A 25,473-nucleotide genomic window follows, 5' to 3' on the forward strand; every position below is an offset into this window, starting at 1 on the left:
ACTCGTGCTAACGACAGCGTGCGTAGGTGGGTGGTGGTTTAACTGATTTTTAAAATGTATGACAGGTGCAGTCATATTCAGAACAACTATTTAATAAACAGTCTTGCAATGTAGACAAGAGTACAACCACCATTACCTGTATTTCAAATTGGGGGTGTCAAACTAATGGCCTGAGAGCCAGATCTGGCCACTGGGTTATTTTGTGTTTTGTTTATGTATAAAAAAGTCAATAAATACATTAAAATATTTTGCATTTTTTTATATATAAAAAATATGTACAGTATTTATAGTTTCCCACCCCACTTTCTTAAGAGGAAAAAAATGAGAAAAACATTAAGAGGCTCAAAAATGGATTCGGATCATTTTAATGTCAACAAAATCTCTGAACGGTTTACAGACAATTAAAACCGATGATGATTTGCTAATCGATTAGTCATTTATTCATGGCAGCCTTAGTTTACCAGCCACTGACGATGGTAGAATGGATTGGACATCGACCACTGTCAATTACAGCCAAATGAATTAAATTTCTGTTTCTATTTTCTAATTTTCTAGTTGTCTATGTTTCTAGTTTCTGTGGTGTGACCAACATAATGGCCTAACGAAACAAAAGTATAATGTGGCTCATGACAAAAATGAGTATAACACCCCTCCTCTAATTGTTCTCTTTTACGGTCTAAATAAAATATTTACTTTTAATATGAAACGATTCATTAATGGTAATATCTACACCCCTTCCCCACTAAACCCCCCAAAATCATTTGTTGACACAATGCCTGAACTGCAGAGCACAAATGGAAGAATCTTCCTTCCTGTAAATAAGACACAGTTAAAGAGGAAGTCTTTATATGGGCACACCACCAGTGTGTGCATGTCTGTCTGTCTCTCTACGTCACGCCTGTAAACTAGAGGCCAATAGAGGCCAGCGTCATATAGTGGAAAGTCTAACTTAGCTCATGAGCCAAAAGCAGATCTTTAGCTACACTACCAAGTAAAAAGGCTCACTATAAATAAATAAAAAATATCTAAGCCATTGAAAAGTTCCTCACTAAATCTGCCTATTACAACCTAAAAATATAGCCAAAGTTAAGGAGCTTTTGTCTAAACAAGACATGGGAAAAGTTATCCATGGATTCATTTTCAGTAGAATGGACTATTGCAATGGTATATTTACAGGTCTTAATAAAAATCAGTCAGGAAGCTGCAGCTAGTACAGAATTCTCCTACCGGGGTCTTAACAAGTACAAGGAATCTGGACCATATTACACCCGTTATGAAATCGTTACACTGGCTTCCAGTGAGTCAAAGGATAGGCTATAAAATACTACTGCTTGTCTACAAAACACCTAATGGCCTCAGACCAAAATACATGCTTGCACATATGCATATGGCCCAGGTGGGATTCCGGGGCAAGGTGATCTGGAACCAGGGTTCTGCCAAAATATGCTACAACAGCGAAACATCTACCAAAGGCAGTAGACATCACTATCAGAAAGTTAAAGTATGAAATGGCGCATTTGACACCCTAAGTACTACAGTGCACTTTCGGCTTGTTTTGTTTAGATGCATACAGGAAGAATGTACTAAAAAGATGCCTTAAAGTGCCTGTGACACGAAAAAGCATGTTTATTTCATAATACATGCGGTATTTTATGCTCCTGAATGAAATGGACCACTTGGATGTGTGAAAAAGCGATCGATATACCGTAATTTCCCGAATATAAGGCGCACCCGTGTATAATGCGCACCCCAAATTTACTTGTAAAATCTAGGGAAAATTATTGTACCCGTTTATAACGCGCACCCTAATTTTAGAAGAAAACAGAGCTTGTGTACAGATACAGAGATGTCATTTTACTGACTGGTGAAACACAGCACAAGCATAGCACATTGGTAGTTCAAAACATTACCGTAAACTGACAATATTTACGGTAATAATATGATTTGACAACCTCTCCAACTTACCAGAATCTAGGAGAAAACAAAACAGATGTGACTTTTCTTTTAAAGGCTGCTGTATAACTTGCTCGTTTCCTCAAGATGAATAAATGTTTCTTCCATGGATTGATACGGTAAAATGAAAGTGAGAACGTAAGTCGGAAATCCGTGAGAGCTGTCAACACGACAGTAACAAAAGGAACTATTGTTATTTGGGTTTGAGTTTCCCGAGGGACCGATATAGTTGACGGACACAGGAAGTGTGTGTCCTTACATTTGTTATGGTCCGAATTGCGGAGCTGCAATAAACGTCGACTCAAATGAGTTCAAGAAACTAAATTCTGTGCTTTATAAAGAGTGAAAAAAGCAGAATTTAACACAGACGAAATCATTCGGCCGATTAGAGTGAAGTATTACCGAAACAAAACGGTGTACCGTAATGGTCGGCAACGGGTCGCCGCATACGTTTCTTCAACACAACGTGGCCGTGTCAATGAAAAAAAATCGGTTTATATATATATGTAATACATATATATTTCTGTCTCCATCCATGTACCCGTTTATAATGCGCACCATGAGTTTACAAGTTGATTTTGGGGGGAAAAAGTGCGCGTTATATTCGGGAAATTACGGTATTTATTCAATTTTTTGAATCCTGCGCTACGAAAATGACAGACTTCCGGCTTCGCTCTTGCATTGAGGAACAGGGCGCTGTGATGTGTACGGAGGAAGGAGTCCTCTTCACTATACAGCCATACTGTTGTATGAGAAGGACTAAGGATTCAGCTGATTTTGTGGATTAATACGTTTATTTTTCGCATCACGCTAGCCAAACGGCTGCAGAAAAATCTTGCTGTATGAGGGAGAGGCGTGTGCGCTTTTTTGGGGTTTCAAAAGGTTCCCATTCACCGGTCGATATTGGCCAAAACAAGCCCTACTACTGTGGGACCATGGGACTTATGAGGAAATGAGTAAACATCGTGTTTTGTATTATGTCAAATACTGGGATCATTTTAATATGTAGGTGGCTTGCATTTTGTGGCTGACATGCTCCTTGTCCCCTCGGCCGATGACCAGCGGCTTGTTGCACATCCCCCCGCCGGGAGAGCACTATACTTGGCTTATTGCCCTATTCATGTGCCCGGTGTTCTGTCACTTGTGTTCTTTAACTTTGTGTTAAAAATAGCCGCAAATACAGCGATTACAAAGTAAACACTACAAACTTTCTTTAAATAAAGGACTACTTACGTTTAATCAAGGATGGGCATGTAAAAAGCTCTCCTCATACACATTAGCTGCACATGTCGAAATCATTTTAACAGTCGTTGATTGCCGTCTTCTGGTTTTATGACGTTCGCACATTTAACAGGAAATTGCCCAGCTCGCCATCCAGACGCTAATATCGATGTCAGATCTCATCGATCAACAACAACAACAACACAACACAACAACTGCAGCCGCCCTCCTCCACTGGGTCTCTCGCTGTTTACGACTTCACCGTGTAGTAAAGCTTTATTCTGCCATATTCGTGTTGACCATTTGGCAGCTACACGCTCCTCCGACGTCAGCCGGTTTGTTCAGCGGTCATTGTCCAGTTTCTTCCCCTGCGAGCTCTCCTGTCCATAGCAGCAGGGGAACGAGCTGTACATTGCTCTCCGCCACCGGGCGGGTTGCCGATCGGCGAAGACAATCGACAACCCAGTCGTCATGTGAAATGATCTGGGCTAGTTATGTGTGATTTTCCGCTTCGAAGACTTTGAAACATCACTCGGTTTAGGTTAGCATGTCGGCTAGCTGTCACGCCTCTTGGTTTGTTTACATTCTCCGAAGCCGAGGAAGGGACATGACATAAGCCCGATTTAGGTGGCATAAAATATCGTTCAGGAGGTGCGACAGTAAAGGTGAAGTCGACAGTTTTGACCACTATGGAGTAATTTTGCCATGTCGTCCTGAATAAATGCATTTTTTAAATGTCATATTCCATTTAGCACAAGACTGTTATTTGTCATGACCATGCCATTTATTTAGCTATTGGGGAAAAATACTTGGCTACAAAGAATATCCTGTAATAATATTGGAGAGACTGAAACAATGACATTTTGCGGCTCTTTTTGTCACGTTTTCCTCATTATGAATAATTCCCCCTCAACTGGCTGACTGGTCCTTCTCAAGCCATTTATTTAGCTATTGGGGAAAAATACTTGGATAAAAAGAATATCCTGTAAAAATATTGGAGTAGAGAGACTGAAGCAATGACATTTTGCGGCTCTCTTCGTCGCGTTTTCCACGTTTTGAGTAATTCCTCCTCAACGGGCTGACTGGTCCTTCTCAAGCCATTTATTTAGCTATTGGGGAAAAATACTTGGATAAAAAGAATATCCTGTAAAAATATTGGAGTAGACAGACTGAAACAATGACATTTTGCGGCTCTCTTCGTCGCGTTTTCCTCGTTCTGAATAATTCCCCCTCAATGAGCTGCAAGGCAAGGCAAGGCAAATTTATTTATATAGCACAATTCAACACAAGGCAATTCAAAGTGCTTTACATCACATGAAGACCATAAAAATCACATTTAAATCAACACAACGTAAAAACCAAGACGAAAGATTGCATTTAATCACAGATTAAAAAAATAATAAAACAAAAATAAAAATAAAGCAAAAACTACTACTACTAATAATCATTGAAATCAGCAATAGAGATAAGCACAAGAGGAATAGAAGGCAGGTAGATTGAAATATATAGACCGTTATGGATATGCAGTGCTAAACAAAAGCGTTTTTAGCCCTGATTTAAAGGAGCTAACAGTTTGAGCATACTTCAGACGTTCGGGTAACTTGTTCCAGAGGTGAGGAGCATAATAACTAAATGCTGCCTCACCCTGCTTGGTTCTTGTTCTTGGAACATGCAGAAGACCCGTTCCAGACGACCTTAGGGGTCTAGATGTCTCATAGGAATATAACAAGTCAAGCATGTATTTTGGTCCAAGGCCATTAAGTGTTTTTTAGACGAGCAGTAGTATTTTATAGTCTATCCTTTGATTTACTGGAAGCCAGTGTAGCGATTTCAAAACCGGTGTAATGTGGTCCAGCTTCCTTGTATTTGTGAGGACTCTGGCTGCAGCATTCTGTACTAGCTGCAGCTTCCTGACTGATATTTTATCAAGACCTGTAAATATACCGTTGCAGTAGTCCAATCTGCTGAAAATGCATACTAAATCAGATGAAATCGTGAGTCCACTGACGACATCCACCTGTTGGGGACGCTAGAGCCCTATAATGGTAGGCGTGGCTAACCGGCAGATTAAAAGACTAATTTCTCGCTTTGCTAAATTGTTGTATAACGTCGAATCGTCTCAAAATATGATTCTAATTCACATAATAATCCTATTTATGATGTTTTTTCTCTCCTGTCGTACGCACTTTAAGAAAATACTGAAACGTAATAGTATCAGACAAGGGTGGTTTGAATACAATAGGTGACTAATGTGGTCAACAGATAAACACTCTTGCTTTAAAGCTGCCACAAGAAAACACATTGCTTAAAAGCTATCAGAGGAAAACACATGCCAAAAGTATTTTTAGGTAATGGAAGGGTAAAAAAAAAGACTCAATAAAAATGAAAATTGTAAGTACCCGCTGCTTTTAACTGTTCTACGCTTGCAAACGCAAATGCACTGAGCATTTGTAGACGCTTCGTCGTGTAGCATATTTTGGCAGAACACTGGTTTGCTATATGTTCTGAGAACAAGAACCAAGTAGGTTGAGGCAGCATTTAGTTATAATGCTCCTCACCTCTGGAACAAGTTACCTAAAGGCCTGAAGTGTGCTCAAACTCTTAGCTCCTTTAAATCAGGGCTAAAAACGCTATTGTTTATCACAGCATATTCATAACTGCCTATATATTTTAAGTTTCAAGTTATATGCTTTTTATTCATTTTTTGGGGTTTCTATTTCCAATTTCAATTTTTTTTACATTATCTTGATGATTGAATGTGATTTTTATTTATCATTTTATTTCTTGTTTCAATTGTCTTTGCTTTTAACTTTCTGGATGATTTTTTTATTTAACCTCGTTTATTAGGACAAAGCAGCGAACAGGAAGGGGTTAGGGGGAGAACAGAAGAAAAGAGGGAGCGAGAGTCAGAAGAAGCACAAACAACAAGATATACATGAAACGCCCACTCTTAACTAACTATGAATATGTTGGTGCTATTGCTAGCTAGTTGTATTTCCGGTTGACACCATGTGGGGCGCCTGATAACCAGGGAAAAGGGGGCGGGGGGGTTTCGGAGATAAGTAATTGGAAGGGTTGAAGTGTCCATCAATCAGCCTTGTGGTCTAGAACCCAGTATTTGTGTGAATCCCTTGTAAGTGTGAGTATGTTGGCATCCTTTTCTATGCTGTCTCATCACTAATCCTGACACCGAGGTTTCTACTTGAGTGTGTCTAATTTCACCTAGTCATGCTCGAGTCCCATCTAACATGTGATAGTCCCGCAGACGAGTGGAGATGCTGTGTGGGTGGCGCCCCAGGGCCAGGGCCCTTCCCCAGCCAATTGGGGGGGAAGTCAATCTCTCTCGATCATGCCCCCCGCTCATCCGACGACTGACAGGTTCAGGGGCGTGAAAGGTAAGCGCAGCCAATCCCTCCTCCACAGCCCAGCAAAGGGGCCATTGTCACCCCCCAACCCCCAGAGATCCAGGGTGGTCCCCAAGCCACAGCGCCCCTATCAACCAGCGTTCAGCGCAGGAAGGATACCCAGGCAGAGAGGGGAGGGGAATGCGGAAGCAAGAGAATGGCAAGAAGCCGCCGCGGGGCGGCGCTGGATCGGAGTGACTATGGTAGGTGCCTTTAACTTTCTTGAAAATTTAATGAGATTTTTACGTATCATTTCATCTCTGTGGATCTTCATCTTATGTAAAGACCTTTGGATTGCCTTGTGTTGAATTGTGCTATGCAAATAGATTTACCTTGACTTACTTTGCCTAATTAAAAAAATACTGAAACAAAACTTTAGGTAAATGTAATATCAGACAATCATTTCGGAAACTATACTCTATATGGAAAGGACTGGATATTCCAGTCACTTTTACAAGCTGACTTACTAAGTATTGCTCTTTCAGTCAGCGATACAAGACCGTAGAGCTGAAACGAATACTCGAGCAACTCGAGTAACTCGAGTTTAAAAACTGATCCGAGTAATTTTATTCACCTCGAGTAATCGTTTATTTTGACAGCTCTAAGCATCACGTTTTGCTCGGACTACTTTTAATGCGGGACAACGCGCTGATGTCACGTGCGTAGAGGAAGAAGCAAAAAAAAAAAAAAACTTACTGCAGCCGACAACCGCTACAAACGACGCCGACGTTGCTAAATACTAGCCCGCACATGCTACGTTAGTTGCAGGTAGCGTCCAATGAGTCTCATAGAGATCACATGTATGTTGAACTAGATGCACATTGACAGACTAGGCCGCGTCTGGGCAGCGTTAGCAAACAGCCGCCATCTTAAAGCAGTAGAGCGCTAAGAGCTAATAAAGAGCGCTAAGCGCTAATATATAAGATTAACGTTACTGTCACTACTAGCTCACCTTACGTTAGCCCTGCGGAGGGCTAGGTTTAAATTAATTAAGACCACTTTCGATGTGTGGCTAACGTGTCTTACATACAGGCTTTAACATAACATAGCGTTGTGGAGTGATGAGGGTGTCAAATAAAAACTCAATAATGCTAACTATCAATTTTAGCTCAGTAGTCATTGCTGGATAAAACACCAAGTAGCACTAGTCCCTAATGTACTCCAATACAGCCTGTATCATACATTTATTTTGAACAGTGCAAAAACTCAAAATCCTATCAGGACTTACAGGTTAGACTAACTTAAAACTTAAAAAATTCAATTGAAAAACGTGGGGAAAAAATCCTAACTTTTAAGTGATGTGTGTTATCAAGCGTGAAGGCATTTTTAGGTGTGTTTATATATATATATATATATACTTTTTAAAAATAAGATCTAAAGGTTTTTTGAGTGAAAGCAGTGAATTAGTCATTTTTTTTCATTCTAGTTACGTCTGAGATGCAATTGTTGGCTGTTTTCAACAATATACATCAAAAATAAAGACATTGATTGACTGAAAATGATAAAATGTCTTGTTTTCTCATGTATATCTATAATTGCTCTTCACCTGAAAATATATTTGTTTTATCCGATTACTCGATTAATCGATAGAATTTTCAGTCGATTACTCGATTACTAAAATATTCGATAGCTGCAGCCCTACAAGACTGCTAATACTATTTCTTCTTTCAACGTGTCCCTTATTTTTTTCTTTTTATGGTCCACGGAAGGGGTGGTGATTTAAAACAACATAATTATCTGTCAACAATGTCCACACAAAAATTTTGATCCAAAAACTCTTGTACTGTTAAATATATATACTCCAAAACATGTGGAAGACTAGGAGGCGTAAAATGATCACACAAACAAATCTATTTTATCATAATTAAAATATTTCCATCTTATCTTACCTGCTTGTGAAAATCCAGCCAAAACTCCCTGTGATCCCAAAACCATGGAGACTAGAAGGCCACAAAAACATGAGTTTAGTTTTTATGGTACAATTAATATGGTGCTACAAGTCACACACGCAATAATATTCATATTACTATGTCGATCAAAGCAGAGTTTACTCATCTTGAATTATATCATATCAGAATGTACAAGTATACAGGTTTGCTTTGAAGTGCCAAAGGGAGCATTAACAATTCAAACAACCAACTCACATCGATCAAACAGCCGAGCCCTGCTACGAAAGCTGCGAGATAGAAGACAAAGCGCCAACTGCAATGCATGAAAAGAAAACAATTAACATTGTTGTCAAGTACTTTCACAGTTATGATTTTGTATTCATACAATGTACCACTACTGTTTTGGATCAAAACAGTACAGAACTTCAACTTAGGTCAATTACTTTTTAAAAAATTATTATTTTGTCAGAAAAATCAGCATATTTTGGGAGTTTTCTAAAATTACTTATTTATTTATTTTTTACATATATTGCAAGCAATTCTAACCAATTGTCACGCCAGGCGGAGTGTTCTATCCTGTCTAAGTACAGTATATCGTTGTGACTCTTCCTGTTTTATTTTGAAGCCTCATCCTCCTGTTTCCACCTCACACCCTTCCTGCTGCCTCACCTGTCTGATTGTGATTACCTAGGGCTACTTTCATACTACAGGTCTTAATGCACGAATCCGATTTTTAGGTGTTTTTCCGACTCGAGAGAGGCATTAACTTGACGGTCTGAACGTGACGAGTTGCATAGAACTGGACCATTTCAAATCCGATCTGGGTCACTTTCGTATGTGGTTCAAATCCGATCTGGGCCACATTTTTCCAAACTGTCGCGGCGGTCTATACTGTCCAGTCTCTCAAATCGGAATTCATGCAGCAATTATGTCATCAAAAAGCGAGAGAGACGCTACGTTAGCGGTGCAGCTGTGCGTTATTAGCGCCTAGCTTGCCTTGAACACAGCTTTTTAGGAAGGGTCGGACTTGAAAACAGTCATAAAAAAGATAAAAATGGGTTGAGTATAAGCCTGAGAATGATCGGTTTTCTGTCTGCTCCATTTAAGCAATATTTCAACATTGCTTACACGGCCGAGAGTCGGGGCAAACTGCCCGTATGTGTGTGTGACATGCACGGACAGTGCGTACATGCTATCGATCCATATACTTTGAATATAAGCCTAAACTGGGATTATTTATGTCTGTTATTTGTGTCCTCTTTTTAAAAAGCAAAATATTATATCCCTGGAATGATGGATGACAGCCAGCATGTGTGGTCATTTGTTTTGATGCTTCTGCGCATGCGGGTTATTTTGCTCAGCGCGTGTTGGACTGCGAATTAGTGCGCATGCGTAGTACTTGAAAGGTCTCAATGGACAAAGGCAGTCTATCGGGCACGCCAAAAAAACAGATATGACAAAAAAATCGGATTTGTGCATTAACACCTGTAGTATGAACCTAGGCCTATAGTTCCCGCCTGTGTCCTGGTCCTCACGCGCTTAAATTATTTGTCACTTCCTAGTCTTATGCCAAAATGTATTCCCCCTTTGTTTCTATTGCAGCACGACTCCATTGTCACAATAATTCTACATCATAAGTTTGATCATAGTGTTCTACCTCAGTTTGTTGCTGCGTTCTTTATTTTCAACAATGACGATAAGGAAAATATTTCGTTGACGAAGAATTTTTTCGGGAGACTTGAACATAACGAGATGAATGCCAGTTTTCCTCTGACGAGACGACAACGATGCGAATATGCGGCATTGTTTCTGTCATGTTCACAATGCGTGACATTTTCATATTGTACGTGGAGTACGTCAGCTTGCATCGAAGCAGTGTTTGTGTCGGGTCACTCATGTGAGATGTGGTGCGCCTCTCCCACCTCACCGGAGCTTAGGCTGTATCTCAAAAGAGGCTGTGCTCCATTTTGCTTGTTTGGAGACACAGCTATCTTGGCAAGAGAATATGCAATGTTGCTTTAGCTTCTAAAGGTCTGTGCTGAGTGATCATCAGATGCTAAATGTAACTCCTAGCGTTAGCATAGCATTCGTATTATCGAGCATAGCATAGCGAGCGTCCTCTTAAAACACTGGTGAGTCTAAAGCAGAGCCACTTGGCTTTTCTGGGCAGGAAGTCCAGAGGATGTTAAAATCTCAGACTCAAACTCAATCTCTTTTTTTTGTTTTTTTTTGCATACAGTTCGTGGATTTTAGGTAGGTTTAAACGGAATATAATATACTGCTTTTCCTGCTCAGTGTGTACTACATCACAAAGTTGCCGTTGTCTTTGTAGACACTACAATATGTACTCATCTGTCTATGTTCATTCGAGATTGTTGGAAACCTTTATTCATCTTTTAGATTAAACGTTTGAATGCTACAGACGAAAACATTTTGAGAACTGTCGACTAAAACTAGACAAAATTTGGATCTGATTTGGTTGACGAAAACTAGACAGACGAAAACATTGGAGATGACTAAAATATGACTGAGACAAAAAATTTAAAGGGCTGTCAAAAACAACGCGTCTTTGTTGTTACAGTAGTTGGTGCCTCATGCCTAGTCCTTTGTTTAAGTCAACTACTCCAGTGCATTTTGCCTGGCTCCTTTGTTTCTCGTTTGTATTATTTTGCTTCTCAGCCCGTTATTTTCTCCTTCTAAAGTGCTCTCTTTGTTCCTGCACCTGACCATCTACGTCAGTGGTCTCCAACCCGGTCCTCAAAGCCCCGCTGTGGGTCATGGTTTTTGTTGCTGCCGATCCTGCACAGATAGTTGAACCAATGACGTTTCTGCTAAAACAAGTGGCACCTGACCGCAATCAACTGATTGCACTTGTAAAACACATGATTAGTGAATAAGTGTTGTCATTTGTCTAGTTGAAATGAAATTCTGCACGCACAGTGGACCATTGTGGAATAGGTTGGAGACCCCCGGACTACGTTATTATTAAAGAACCAAATTCTGCATCTGAGTCTGCTCCATTTTGTCTAAATGTGACATGAATTCCCTTAACACCGATTTGAACCAAAATATTTACATTTTCTACTTTTCTGTTACAAATGATTCCACAATCAATTTTTGTTAAGAACTCATGAGAAAAACTGAGTTTGAGAGCGCTAGTAAGGTGGTACATGTAATTTCGATGCACTTTTTATTGTCTGTTTTCAGGAGGAGCAGTGTGGTTTTCGTCCCGGCCGTGGAACAGTCGACCACCCTTGGCAGGATCCTCGAGGGTGCATGGGAGTTCGCTCAACCAGTCTACAGTCTCTGTTTTGTGGATTTGGAGAAGGCTTTCGACCGTGTACCTAGGGGTGTCCTGTGGAGGGTGCTCCGGGAGTACGGGGTACCGAGCCCCTTGGTAAGGGCTGTTCGGTCCCTGTACGACTGGTGTCAGGGTCTGGTCCGCATTGCCGGCAGTAAGTCGAATTCGTTCCCAGTGAGGTTTAGACTCCGCCAAGGCTGCCCTTTGTCACCGATTCTGTTCATAATTTTTATGGACAGAATTTCTAGGCGCACCCGAAGCGTTGAGGGTGTCCGGTTTGGTGGCCTCAGCATTGCATCCCTGCTTTTTGCAGATGATGTGGTGCTGTTGACTTCATCAAGCCGCGACCTCCAACTCTCACTGGAGTGGTTCGCAGCCGAGTGTGAAGCGGTTGGGATGGAGATCAGCACCTTCAAATCCGAGACCATGGTCCGCAGCCGGAAAAGGGTGGCGTGCCCTCTCCGGGTCGGGGATGAGATCCGGCCCCAAGTGGAGGAGTTCAAGTATCTTGGGGTCTTGTTCACGAGTGAGGGTAGGAGGGAGCGGGAGATTGACAGGCGGATCTGTGCAGCGTCTGCAGTGATGTGGACTTTGCACGTGTCCGTTGTGGTAAAGAAGGAGCTGAGCCAAAAGACGAAGCTCTCAATTTACCGGTCGATCTACGTTCCTACCCTCACCTATGGTCACGAGCTGTGGGTCGTGACCCTCCGCAGGGTGTCCGGGCTCTCCATTAGAGATAGGGTAAGAAGTCCGGTCATCCGGGAGGGACTCGGTGTTACGGCTCACTCCTCCTCACCTTCACATTCTCCCCACTGACTCTGCTCTGCACACCTGTCACCAATCACCACACCTGCCTCCACTCCACAATCAACCACCTGCCAGTATAAGAGACCGGTCTGCACAATATTTGGCGCCAGAGCTTCACCTCACCACGCATGCAATACTGAGCCAATCCAGCCTTCCAGCACATTCAAGAAAACTGCAGAGCCACCACTTCTCACCAATTTTCCTTTATTTAATAAACACATCTTGGACTTTGGATTTCTAACTTCTCTTTGCTGTGCTTTTGGGTCACACCGTCTTGCCACCATAACAGTAAGCTCTGGCCAAGGGACCCAGCCAGCATGTCGCAGTCAGAGAGGCCCACGGCTCCGAATCCACGTCGGCCCCAGGACCAACTGTTGGCACAACATTCTCACCAGCTTTCGGAGGCTGCTGCTCTCTTCTCTGGATTGAGGGAGGAGGTCCGGGCGGTGTCGGGTCTCCAGCAGGCCCAGGCATCTGAACAACAGTCCCAGGTCAGCCAACTCACACTTCTGGTTCAAGCTCTCACTGACCGAGTCGCCGCTCTCAGCGCACAAATGTCTTCCCCTCCGGTTCCTCCTGCCACAGTCCCTCTGCCAGACGCACCCTCTGCCCAGGAGCCCCACCTTGTTGCTCCGGCCCTGTATGACGGCTCTTTTTCGCTCTGCCGTGAATTCCTCATGCAGTGTGAGTACATATTTGAACTACAACCAAGCATGTATTCTACTACCGCCGCTCGTATAGCCTACATCGCTAACCTCACCACAGGGCAGGCCCGTCGGTGGGTTTTGGCTAGCCGAGAGGGCTCTGCACCTTACATGCATGATTACACAGCATTTGTCAAGGAATTCAGGATGGTTTTCGATCATGAGGCCCCTGGGCAGGACGCTGACACTGCCCTTTCAACCCTCCAGCAGGGTTCTCTTTCAGTAGCTGAGTATGCCACTGAATTTCGTATCCTCGCGGCTCGCTCTCAATGGAATGAGCCTGCTCTGTTCAGTGCGTTCCGACGAGGTCTGGCGGAGCCCATAAAGGACGCCTTAGTGGGTATAGAGAGGCCTACTTCTTTGAACCAGCTCATCACACTCTCTATATCCCTTGACGAGCGACGCCGTGAGCGCAAGCGAGAGAGGGCTCACCAGTGTCATGCTGCGACCAGATTACTTCCTTCACCTCCGGTGAGTCGCAACCAGCTTTCTCAGCTCTCCCCTGCTTCCTTGATACCTACTGGTGAGGGGGAGCCCATGCGGTTGGGAGGGGCCCGTTTGACTCCAGCCGAACGTGAACACCGGAGACTATGGGGGCTCTGCTTGTATTGTGCTAGCTCCGCACACTCTGTTGGCTCTTGTCCAAGCCTGTCTTCAAGAGCTCCCTCAGTTCGAACCCCTAAAGACACGGCTCACTCGGTCGGGACGTTCCGTGTAAGCCGCTTGTCCAATCCCCGCTCCAGCAGAGCCAGGTTCCTTGTCACTCTCGCCTGGCTGGAGCGGAAAATCACTGTCCCAGCAATGATTGACTCTGGTGCTGATGAATCTTTTGTCGACCGTTCTTATGCCCTAAAGGTTGGACTCCCCATCACGCCCCTGGAGGGGTCGCTCTCAGCGTTTGCGTTGGATGGTCACCCCATGGCTCCCATCACTCATCGGTGTGAGGCTCTCACCCTCACAGTCTCGGGTAACCACGTGGAGATGATCTGTCCCTACGTTATCGCCTCACCTGACACACCCTTCATCCTAGGCAGACCTTGGCTGGAACTCCACACACCGCATGTCTGTTGGCGTTCTGGTCGCATTCTCTGCTGGAGTATCCCTTGCCACGCCCGCTGCCTTCGGTCCGCTCCGACACCATCCTTGGCTGAACGACCCAGTCCCGCTCCACCTGACCTCACCAAGGTTCCTCCTGTGTACCACGACCTGGGAGAGGCTTTCAGTAAGGAGCGCGCTTGTAGCCTTCCTCCGCACAGACCCTACGACTGCGCCATTGAGCTCCGTCCTGGAGCTGAACTTCCAGCCAGTCGCCTCTACAACATCTCCCCCCCTGAGAAGGCAGCGATGGACAGTTACATCAATGAGTGCCTGGCTGAAGGTCTCATACGCCCGTCCACATCTCCGGTGGCTGCTGGCTTCTTTTTCGTCAAGAAGAAGGGTGGAGACCTGAGACCATGCATCGATTACAGACAGCTCAACAGCATCACTATCAAAAATAAGTATCCGCTCCCCCTCATGAGCTCAAATTTTGAACCACTCATCGGTGCTACAGTCTTTACAAAGCTGGACCTCCGAAATGCATACCACCTTGTCCGTATCCGGGAGGGGGACGAGTGGAAAACGGCCTTCAAGACCCCCCGTGGACACTACGAGTACCTTGTTATGCCCTTTGGCCTCACCAATGCCCCTGCTGTCTTCCAGGCACTCATGAATGACATACTCAGGGACATGTTAGATGTTTTTGTAGTCCTTTACCTGGACGACATCCTGGTATTCTCCCGTAGCCTTGAGGAGCATGTCCAACACGTCCGCTTGGTAATCCAGCGCCTTTTGGAGAATAGGCTATATATCAAGGCTGAGAAGTGCGTCTTTCACTCTCGCTCTGTCGAATTCCTCGGTCATATCGTGGAGGACGGCTGCATCCGTCCTGACCCCCGCAAGATTAAAGCCATCCTTGACTGGCCCAGACCGACTACCCGCAAACAGCTCCAGGGGTTCCTAGGCTTTGCAAATTTTTATCGCCGTTTCATACGGAACTATAGCCACTTAGCTGCGCCCCTCACTCAACTTACCTCCACTCTACGTCCCTATGTCTGGTCGCCGGCAGCCACCGCCGCCTTTGCAGTCCTCAAGAAACATTTCACTACTGCCCCGGTCCTTCTCCATCCTGACCCCTCCAGACCGTTTATAGTGGAAGTCGACGCTTCGGACATAGGTATTGGGGCTGTCTTGTCCCAACGTTCCGCGGAGGACCGGAAGCTACACCCCTGTGCCTTCTTCTCCCGCCGGTTACAGCCGGCGGAGGTGAATTATGGCATCGCTAACAGGGAGCTGCTTGCTGTGGTAGCCGCTTTTGAAGAATGGCGCCACTGGCTGGAGGGCGCCAAGGAACCTATTGTCGTCTGGTCAGATCACCGGAATCTGACCTTCATCCGGGCCGCCAGACGCCTCAGCTCCCGCCAGGCACGGTGGGCACAGTTCCTGGACAGGTTCAATTACACTCTTACCTACCGACCTGGTTCCAGCAATACCAAGGCTGATGCCCTGTCACGACTCCATGCACCTGACGAGTCCTCTGCCGAACCAACGCCCATTGTTCCTGCTTCCCGGATTGTAGGGATGGTGACCCTGGACATAGAAGCCGAGGTCGAACGGGCCCAACAGGCTGAGCCCGGCCCTGGCAACTGTCCTCCCAACCGGCTCTTCGTACCAGACTCGATGCGATCCCGGGTGCTTCTGTGGGGCCATTCCAGTCGGTTTGCCTGCCATCCTGGATACCAACGTACCCTCACCTTCCTGAGCCGGAGGTTTTGGTGGCCGACCATGAGGGCGGATGTAAGGGAGTTCGTCGCTGCCTGCGACACCTGTTCCAGAGCCAAGGCATCTCATCAGCCACCAGCTGGCCTTCTGTGCCCTCTTCCAGTGCCCAATCGCCCTTGGTCTCACATTGCTGTGGACTTTGTTTCAGGTTTTCCTCCTTCCCAGGGCAATACCGTCATTCTCACTGTGGTGGATCGATTTTCAAAGGCGGTGCATCTGGTGGCGCTGCCAAAACTCCCCACCTCTGCTGAGATGGCTGATCTGCTTACCCAGCATGTGTTCCGGCTCCACGGGTTTCCCTGCGACATTGTTTCCGACCGGGGACCCCAATTCACGTCTCAGGTCTGGCGTGCCTTCTGCAAAGGTATTGGTGCCGCCGTTAGCCTTTCCTCTGGGTATCACCCCCAAACTAACGGACAGGCTGAACGCACGAACCAGAGCCTTGAGTCAGCCCTCCGCTGTGTGTCAGCTCTTCACCCAACCTCCTGGAGCAAGGATCTGCCATGGGTGGAATATTCTCTCAATACCCTGACCTGTTCCGCCACCGGCAGGTCTCCGTTCGAGGCCTCTCTGGGATACCAACCCCCTCTTTTCTCAGTCCAGGAGTCCGAAGCCTCTGTCCCCTCTGTCCAGGCCCATCTTCGGCGTTGCCAACGGGTGTGGGGGGAGGTCCGCTCCGCCCTACTACGTGCCAACGTGCGCTCCTGCCGTGGGGCCAACCGTCGCCGTACCCCTGCCCCAGTATACCGGACCGGACAAGAGGTCTACCTCTCCTCCGCCGACCTGCCGCTACAAGTGTCATCTAAGAAGTTAGCTCCAAGGTATGTCGGTCCCTTCACAATTGACAGTGTTCTGAGTACCACAGCTGTTCGCCTCAAACTCCCTGCCGCCATGAAGCAAGTGCATCCGGTGTTCCACGTCTCCAAGATCAAGCCTGTCTCTTCGAGCCCTCTCATGCCCGCTGCCCCAGCTCCTCCGCCGCCCCAGTTGGTTGATGGGCATCCCCAATGGAAGGTCCGGCGTCTACTGAAGGTCCGTCGTCGTGGCCGCGGCTTTCAGTACCTGGCAGACTGGGAGGGTTACGGCCCGGAGGAACGTTGCTGGATCTCGAAGCGCCTCATCATGTGTCCCTCTCTTCTTCGAGAATTCTACGAGGCAAACCCTGATGCCCCTGGTCGGCCGCCAAGAGGCGCCCCTCGGAGGGGGGGTACTGTTACGGCTCACTCCTCCTCACCTTCACATTCTCCCCACTGACTCTGCTCTGCACACCTGTCACCAATCACCACACCTGCCTCCACTCCACAATCAACCACCTGCCAGTATAAGAGACCGGTCTGCACAACATTTGGCGCCAGAGCTTCACCTCACCACGCATGCAATACTGAGCCAATCCAGCCTTCCAGCACATTCAAGAAAACTGCAGAGCCACCACTTCTCACCAATTTTCCTTTATTTAATAAACACATCTTGGACTTTGGATTTCTAACTTCTCTTTGCTGTGCTTTTGGGTCACACCGTCTTGCCACCATAACACTCGGTGTCAACCCGCTACTGCTCTATGTTGAGAGGAGCCCGCTGAGGTGGCTCGGGCATCTGGTTCGGATGCCTCCTGGACGCCTCCCAGGAGAGGTGTTCCGGGCATGTCCCACCGGCGGTAGTCCTCGGGGACGACCCAGGACACGCTGGAGAGACTATGTCTCTCGGCTGGCCTGGGAACGCCTTGGGATCCCGCCGGAGGAGCTGGTTGAAGTGGCTAGGGAGAGGGAAGTCTGGGCTTCCCTGCTAAAGCTGCTGCCCCTGTGACCTGACCATGATTTAAGCGGTAGATAATGGATGGATGGATGGATGGATGCATCTTTATTGTCTGAATTTGGGAGTGCATGGATGAAGTATGTCTTCATACAGTATGTGACCTGGGTACATGGTCTTTGCAGTATGTCAGATGGAAACGCGCATACTTGACCAGTAAAACATTTTCTCGTGTCCCTTTTTCATTAATTATTATTTACAGTGATCCCTCATTTTTTGCATTTAATGGGGACCAGAACCCACTGCGATGAGTGAAAAATTGCAAAGTCGCGCCCCCCCCCCCCCTATTTTTTTGTGTGTTTTCAATGTGTTCAGATTTAGCATTGGAAAGAGATACATATAAGACATGTTTTTTCACTTTTTTCCCGAAGTATAATTAAAAAAAAAAAAACTTTTATGGAAATACATATTTTAATGTTTTTTAAACACTTCAAATGTAATAATAAGTCTTAAACATGTTACTTTCCCACCAAATTATTTTTAAACATGAATAAAGTACAAAAATGCATGGCTTTATTAAATTGTTCCTTGAGTGGGTCCACTCAAATCCGCTCACGCAGCTCACTTACATACAATGAGTTGCCACATCAACTGTTTAACAAGTTAAACGATGATTGACACATATGGCGCTTTGAAGTTCGAGTCAAACCTTAACCATCTGTCAGTCATAGGTAACTTTAATAAGCAACTCCAGTGCACTGCCTGACCAACAAAGAGCAGGGTGAGGGAATGGAGGGAGAATGAGACTACGCGATCTGCTCGGTACAGCTCATTTGTATTTATTTATATATTTTTTTAATTGGAAAAAAAAATCTGCGATGGACTGTGAGGGCAAAGTTTGAAGCGCAAAGTAGCGAGGGATCACTGTATTATTAATTAATGATTATTTATGAATGACAAATCCCTCGTGGTAGTGAATGTGAAAATAATTTGTTAATGACTCACGACGCCTCGCAGAATTTTTTGGTGTTGGTGGGTCGGTCCTGGTTTCTTCTGTGCCTGAACCAGCTTTGAATCTTGGACTGGGAGAGTCCACAATGCTTTCCCAAGCTTGCCAATTCACTCTGAGGGGAACAAAAACACAGCATGAAAATACCTGCTTTACAATGCTGTATTTATTCAACCTTGTTGGCTGACATTTTTGTTGCCATTTCATTAGCGGAAATGCAAATTAGCTTCGGGTGTTTATTCAACCTGCTGTATTTTTTCATCTTGATGAGGAACAATGCTGACCTTTCTAGACTGCAGTTGTAATGTGTCATTAACAGGTTTTGTTGAAATAGTTTTGACTTATTTTATTTACTCCATTTTAAAGGATATGAACAGAAATTGAATATCCAGTGATTCCCTGTTTATCTTGGGAGTTATGTTCCAGATCATAATTCATGCGAAAAATAAAAATAAAAATCAACCCAATACGCAATAGTAATGAAATATAAGCATGGAAGTTTCATAGTGTAAGTCATAAAATACACCCCTCATACACTCGGGACTCACAATAAAAATAATTTCATCATAATTTTTAGAAACCCCAAAATGGATGTACAACATAAAAATCTGGGAATGACTGAATCTACAGTTTTAGTGTAATATATGCATACCCTTAGCTTTACAATTGACAAAGATAAGTGTGTTTCTAATGGGTGCAAATCCCTGCTTGTCTGCACATGAATGCTGATGACGAAACATCCAACGAAATCCAGATGAGGCGGGAGGTGTGATGCTGTTGTGAACATGTCCCGAACTTGTTTGTTAACCACTGATAGGGGAAAAAAAAGTTTAAAATTAGTGTGCCAATTTTGCACTAATTACAAACTCCTCTTTCAAAACAGTTGCGACGTTGTATAAAAACTAAATAAAAATAGAATACAGCACATTGATTTGCAAATCCCTTTCAACCTACTGTAGATTAATTAAAAAAAACTTTCAAGACATTTAATCTTCAAAATAATAGCCATTATTATTGTTTTGCAAATAGCCTTTTATTCACTAGTTAATGCCAAGAGCACATTCCCAAAAAGTTGGGAAGGACGAGGATAACAACGGACTAGGAAAGTTGAGGAATGCTAGAAAAAAATATATATTTTTGGAACAATTTAAAAGTGAACGGGATCATTCTAAACAAGTGAAAGGCTTGTTTTTTTCACATGGAAGGAGGTGCTGAAGTTTATCATTTTGTGAACACCTGCCTGAGCAAAAAAAGATTAAGAATGCGTTTCTCCATGCCCATTTGCATGGAATTGAGAGATTTTATCATCAACCATCCATAATATCAAAACTAAGGCTGCAACAACTAATTGATTAAATTGATTAAAATCGATTAATAAATTAATTGCCAACTAATTAGATAATTTTTGCCGGCAGCTATAAGGGGTCCCATTTGGGTCCTTGTTTGTGTGTAATGTGAGGCTTCGCTCGTGCACCAGTGATTAGAACAAGAAAGAGAAAGAGAAAGTTCACTGCTGTAACTGCTGCTGCTGTTGGGTTGATGAATCAATAATATTACGAAGTGTCGAGAGTTAGATCGTCTTTTGTGTTGTTAGATCGAGTGTGCCTCTCAGAGGTGAGTAAATGAAGCCTTGAAGTATTGTTTGTATTCTTTGTTGATGAGACGTTACTACTTAGCATTGATGCTAATCAGTGACCTTAAGTGTCTGTTTGTATTGTGTTTTGGGGAAGCATATTAACACTGGAGTTATTTTTAGACAGTAAAGTTGTCTCATCTATTTTTGTAAAGAAACCAAACACATAAACTATTCATATAACAGTTCTCAAACTGTAAATTGTCATACAAGAGAGTGTGCTTTGAAATTGGATTTGGATTGTATTTATGAACAACTGTTTGATTGAAAAAAAGCTAATTCAATACAGTCTGCCTCCTCCTCATTTGATTTTGTTGTTTAGTTTGTTTAAAGAAAATAAATGAGTCATTGACGCAATATACTACTATACTCTTGCCCACAAGAAAAAAAATCAGCAGCACTTTATTTTAAATTTGAATGAACAGGACTTTTGTTTTATACTGAGAACCTTTATTAAAACCTTAACAGGTTTTATGTACTTAAAACAGCACAGTTGTACACTACAGTACAGATAAGTCAGGAAGCTGTAATACAATATTATTTTTGAAGGAAATTGTCATCAATTTTGTCTTTATTGTTCCCTACAACATGCCTAAAACAATTTCAAGTTAAATTGTGAAGGTAATTGAAAAAAATGACATTTATCCAATTGTTTAATTAATCGTCCGATCAATCGATTATAAAAATAATCTTTAGTTCTACCCTAACCAGAAGAGTCAGAGAATCTGTATAATTGGTTGCACAAAAACGGCAAAGTTGCAAATATGTGGCACATTATGAAGAGCAAAGTACAGCAATGGAGAGGCTTGTGCAAAGAATGGGAAAGAATTTCAATAACGGTGGCTCAACAATTAGTATCCTCCGTTCCCAAGCATTTGTGGCATGTTGTTAAAAGAGAAAGTGATGTAACACAGTGGTAAACATGCCTTTGTTCTAGCTTATTTAGACTGTTTTGCAAATATATTTGTGAATATTTGCAAAAACAAAACCCTAAAGTTTTATCCATTTTAAGATTAAATGTGTTGTATGTTTTGTATTCAATTGAACAAAAGGATTTGCAAATCAATGTTAACACTATGTCCCACTTTCATTGGATTTGGGCTTTTTACAACACTTTAAAAAAAAACTGCTTTTATGAGGTTTTTAGGTCTGATGCAAATCAATGTGAATATGGTTGAAGATTATTGCGCTGCTCTGACAGCAGATCAGTCATCATGGTCATGTGGAGGGGCCTTTCTCAAAAAGGTCCTTGTTTTAAAACAGGTGCCAAGCCATCCAAATACTTTTCAGAGCTGCCGCCAGCCAGCTGTTATGCAACCTCTACTCACCAACAAGGCAGTTAAAACAAAAACAAGACCTTAAGAACAATACATACAGTAAATGCTTTGCATATTTATTCATTTAATCATATTCCATGGCAAATGGTTTTGCATGTGGATAAATGAGATGGCAAAACCACGTGGTATGTATTGCAATTTGTAGTTTGACGTTTATTAAAAGATAAATAGCTATTGACAAAATGCTCACTAACTTGTTTGATTACCTAATGCCATCTGAATGTGAACAAGAGGCAGGGTACACAAAGAGCTGTTCTGATGCAGTAAAGCGTAGTAAAACACCTCTCCCCATTTCTCACAAAACTAGAACTCCCATTGTGACCTTTTCAGAGGATCCCATTTAGAAATTAAAGGTCACACAGAGCATCCCATTAGGCTGCATTAGCCCATTTGCACATGCTTTTGCAATCTGAATCATCTAAAAGAAGGTGGAAAAGTGAATAGATTCATGTACTTGTGATGGCTGATGCGTGTTCTGTTTGTAGAAGTTCTCCAGTTTTGGAATAGGAGCTGCTCGAATCCTAATCCGGTCCTTCACACCTAAATGCTTGCCTAATGGCACAGCCACGGCCCTGGTAAAGATAGACAGACAACACAAGGAGATTCATTATTCAGCAACTTTAGTATTCAAGACAACAACAGCTATCTAATGTGACACCACCTAAGCATTGTAACTAGTAGCAGCCACCGGATAGCACATCAAGCTGCTCACATTGTGACTTTGTCTGTGTTGACAAGGCATCAAGAAGACACTTGATCTGCATGTGTGTCCTGCACAGTGATGTGGAAGAAGAAGGACAATGTTGTTGTATTGATAAGTGAACTTGAGCGTGTGTGTAACACGACCTCAAAATGAGAGGTCAGAAAGAATGATAAGGTCAAGAAAACACACAGTCTCTGGTTACAGGGAATGTCTGTGCACAAGTTCAGACATAAATACGGACACAGTCAAGGTTTGTTGGACACCTTTCTCATCATAGTCTGATTGCTAATACAGTTTCATTACAGTTGCCAGCATTAATTATTTTCAAGGCCGTGGTCAGAATTAATTGTCATGGCAACACATTTAAGGCTGAAATCTCATTGTACAAACCACTTTTTTTTTTTTTTTTTTTAAAGTACAGAAAAAATAAATACAATTAAATTAAGTACACGTGTCTATGAAAAAAAATACTCAAGTAAAAATACAAAAGTACTTTCTTAAAAGAAAGTTTTTCCTCCAGATGCAAAAACGTGAGACATTCACGTGACAAAATTAGGATACCCTATGGAAGCCTGTGTTTTTTAACATATTTGGTCATATGGATATTTAATATCAACTTTAACAATCTTGAGAGATTCAAGTAATAGAACTAAACAAAACTGAAAAAAATGATTTTTTAAATAACTTTCTGTAAAATGTAATTTTAAATAAATGCAATTTCTGTTGAGGAATAAATTACGACACCCCCACATTCAATCCCACTTAAAATGGCTAAAATCACACACAGGTGTATCACATCAGGTGCACATGATTACAAAATCATTACCCAGTGTTTTGAAGGAGGCTTGCCTTATTTAAACCTCACATTTAGTTTGGTGTGGCCCTGACTCTTGAAGTGAGAGAAAACACCATGGGGAGATCAAAGAAACTGTCTGAGCCCTTCAGAAAGAAGATTGTAGATGCTTATGAGTCTGGTAATGGATTTCAAAAGGTCTCAAAACAATAGAAAATCAGCCATTCCAATCTCCGGAAGATAGTCTACAAGTGGAGGTCATTCAAAACAGCTGCCAAAATGCCCAGGTCTGGCCCCCCAAGCAAGTTCACCCCGAGAGCAGACTGCAAGATGCTAAAAGAAGTCTCCAAAAACCCTAAAATGTCATCAAGGGAGATCAGCAGGCTCTTGCTACTGTTGATGTGAAAGTGCATGCCTCAATCAGAAAGAGACTTCACAAGTTTATCAGTCATGGGAGGTATTCAAGGAGGAAACATTTGCTCTCTAAGAAGAACATGAAGCCCTGACTGACGTTTGCCAGAGTAAATGTAGACAAAGGCCAGGACTTCTGGAATCATGTTCTTTGGACAGATGAATCTAAAATTGAATTATCTGGACACCAGAACAGAGGACATGGTTGGTGTAAACCCAATACAGCATTCCAGGGAAAGAACCTCATACCAACTGTGAAGCATGGAGGTGGAAGTATCATGGTTTGGGGATGATTTGCTGCAGCAGGACCTGGCCAGCTCACCATCATAGTATCCACCATGAATTGTTTCGTGTATCAGAAGGTGCTTGAGGAACATGTGAGATCATCCGTGAAAAAATTACAGCTTAAGCGAAACTGGACACTGCAACATGAAAATGACCCAAAACATACCAGTAAATCCACCAAAGACTGGCTGAAAGGGCCGAGACAAAGCCCAGAACTTAATCCCATTGAGATGCTGTGGGGTGACTTGAAACGAGCTGTTCATGCAAAAAACCCCTCAAACACCTCACAACTGAAAGTATTCTGTGTTGAGGAGTAGGGCAAACTTTCTTCAGACCAATGTCAACGACTGGTAGATGGCTACAAAAAGCATCTCACTGAAGATATTTCAGCCAAAGCGGGTAACACTACCTACTAGGTGGTAGGGTGTCCTACCTTTTTCCTCAGTTAGAATACGGATTTTTGTTGATATATTTGGTTTAACGAGCAAAACAATGTTAATTTTTGTTGTTTACCTGCAATTAAGTCAATTTCTTTTCAAGAGATAAGGAAAAACAAGCTCTGACATTGAAACATTTCTTGATAAAGAACTGAATATTTAATGGGGTGTCCTAATTTTTTCACATGACTGTATATATTTTTTGTATTTTAAATATAAATATATTTGAAACTATGCAGAATGGAAAAAACAAGTAATAAAATTGACTGCACTGTAAACAGAAGCTTAACAAGCTCAAAAAAAAAAAACCTCCAAAATTTAGCTTAATGGCGGATTGCAAGACCCTACCAGGTACATAACCCCACCTACTGAACAAAGAGTGTGCAGCATTCATTTGAAGGCGCGCTGCTTTCACTGTTGGTTTAGGGTTAGGGTTGGTCTTGCTTGCACTCGTGTTGCTGCCTCAAGTGCTCAGTTACAGTATAGTTGCATGAAAACGAAACTATCAAATCACGATGACAGAAAAACAAACAAAAAAAGTCACCTGTGACGCAGGCAACAATTTAAAAAGTAGTGGAGTAAAATGTACAGATATGTGCTGTAAAATGTAGTGAAGTAAAAAGCACCACTTTATATTTCTATTCAAATAAGGTACAGTTACACAAAAATGTACTTAAGTACAGTAACGAAGTACTTTTACTTTGTTACATTCCACCACTGCAAGTGGTACACATACAGAAGTAGTCCTGCTAAAAGCATTTTTTAGATTACAGCAAATTTAGAATTACGTTATAAATGTAGGTCAGTTCTTCTGAAAGTGTTTAGGCCTCCCTGGCTCATCACTGTCACTGATACATACCAGTATAGTGTAAGCATGTGACAATCTGGAGTTAACAAGGGATTACACGTGGAGCTGCAGTATTAATGCTGAGCATTAGAACCGATAAAATAGTCTTTGAGATAAACATGCTAAACAGGCTCCATATCTACACATCTTCACGTCAATACGTTCACCTC

The 25,473-nt window shown here is 43.0% G+C and overlaps 1 protein-coding gene across 2 annotated transcripts in view; it reads right to left on the bottom strand.

The window, feature by feature from the left end:
• cers4a (ceramide synthase 4a) overlaps nt 1-25,473 on the bottom strand; it is a 54,303-nt gene that overhangs the window by 23,274 nt on the left and 5,556 nt on the right. For both annotated transcript variants that reach the window (XM_057841480.1, XM_057841482.1), the window contains exons 3-6: nt 22,282-22,399; nt 18,854-18,972; nt 8,723-8,780; nt 8,468-8,518 (exon numbers count right to left, since the gene is read on the bottom strand). In XM_057841480.1, the coding sequence (XP_057697463.1) occupies nt 8,468-8,518; nt 8,723-8,780; nt 18,854-18,972; nt 22,282-22,399 (346 nt within the window). The remainder of the gene's footprint in view (nt 1-8,467; nt 8,519-8,722; nt 8,781-18,853; nt 18,973-22,281; nt 22,400-25,473) is intronic.

The sequence above is a fragment of the Corythoichthys intestinalis genome, chromosome 7, assembly GCF_030265065.1.
Source record: "Corythoichthys intestinalis isolate RoL2023-P3 chromosome 7, ASM3026506v1, whole genome shotgun sequence".
NCBI lineage: Eukaryota > Metazoa > Chordata > Actinopteri > Syngnathiformes > Syngnathidae > Corythoichthys > Corythoichthys intestinalis.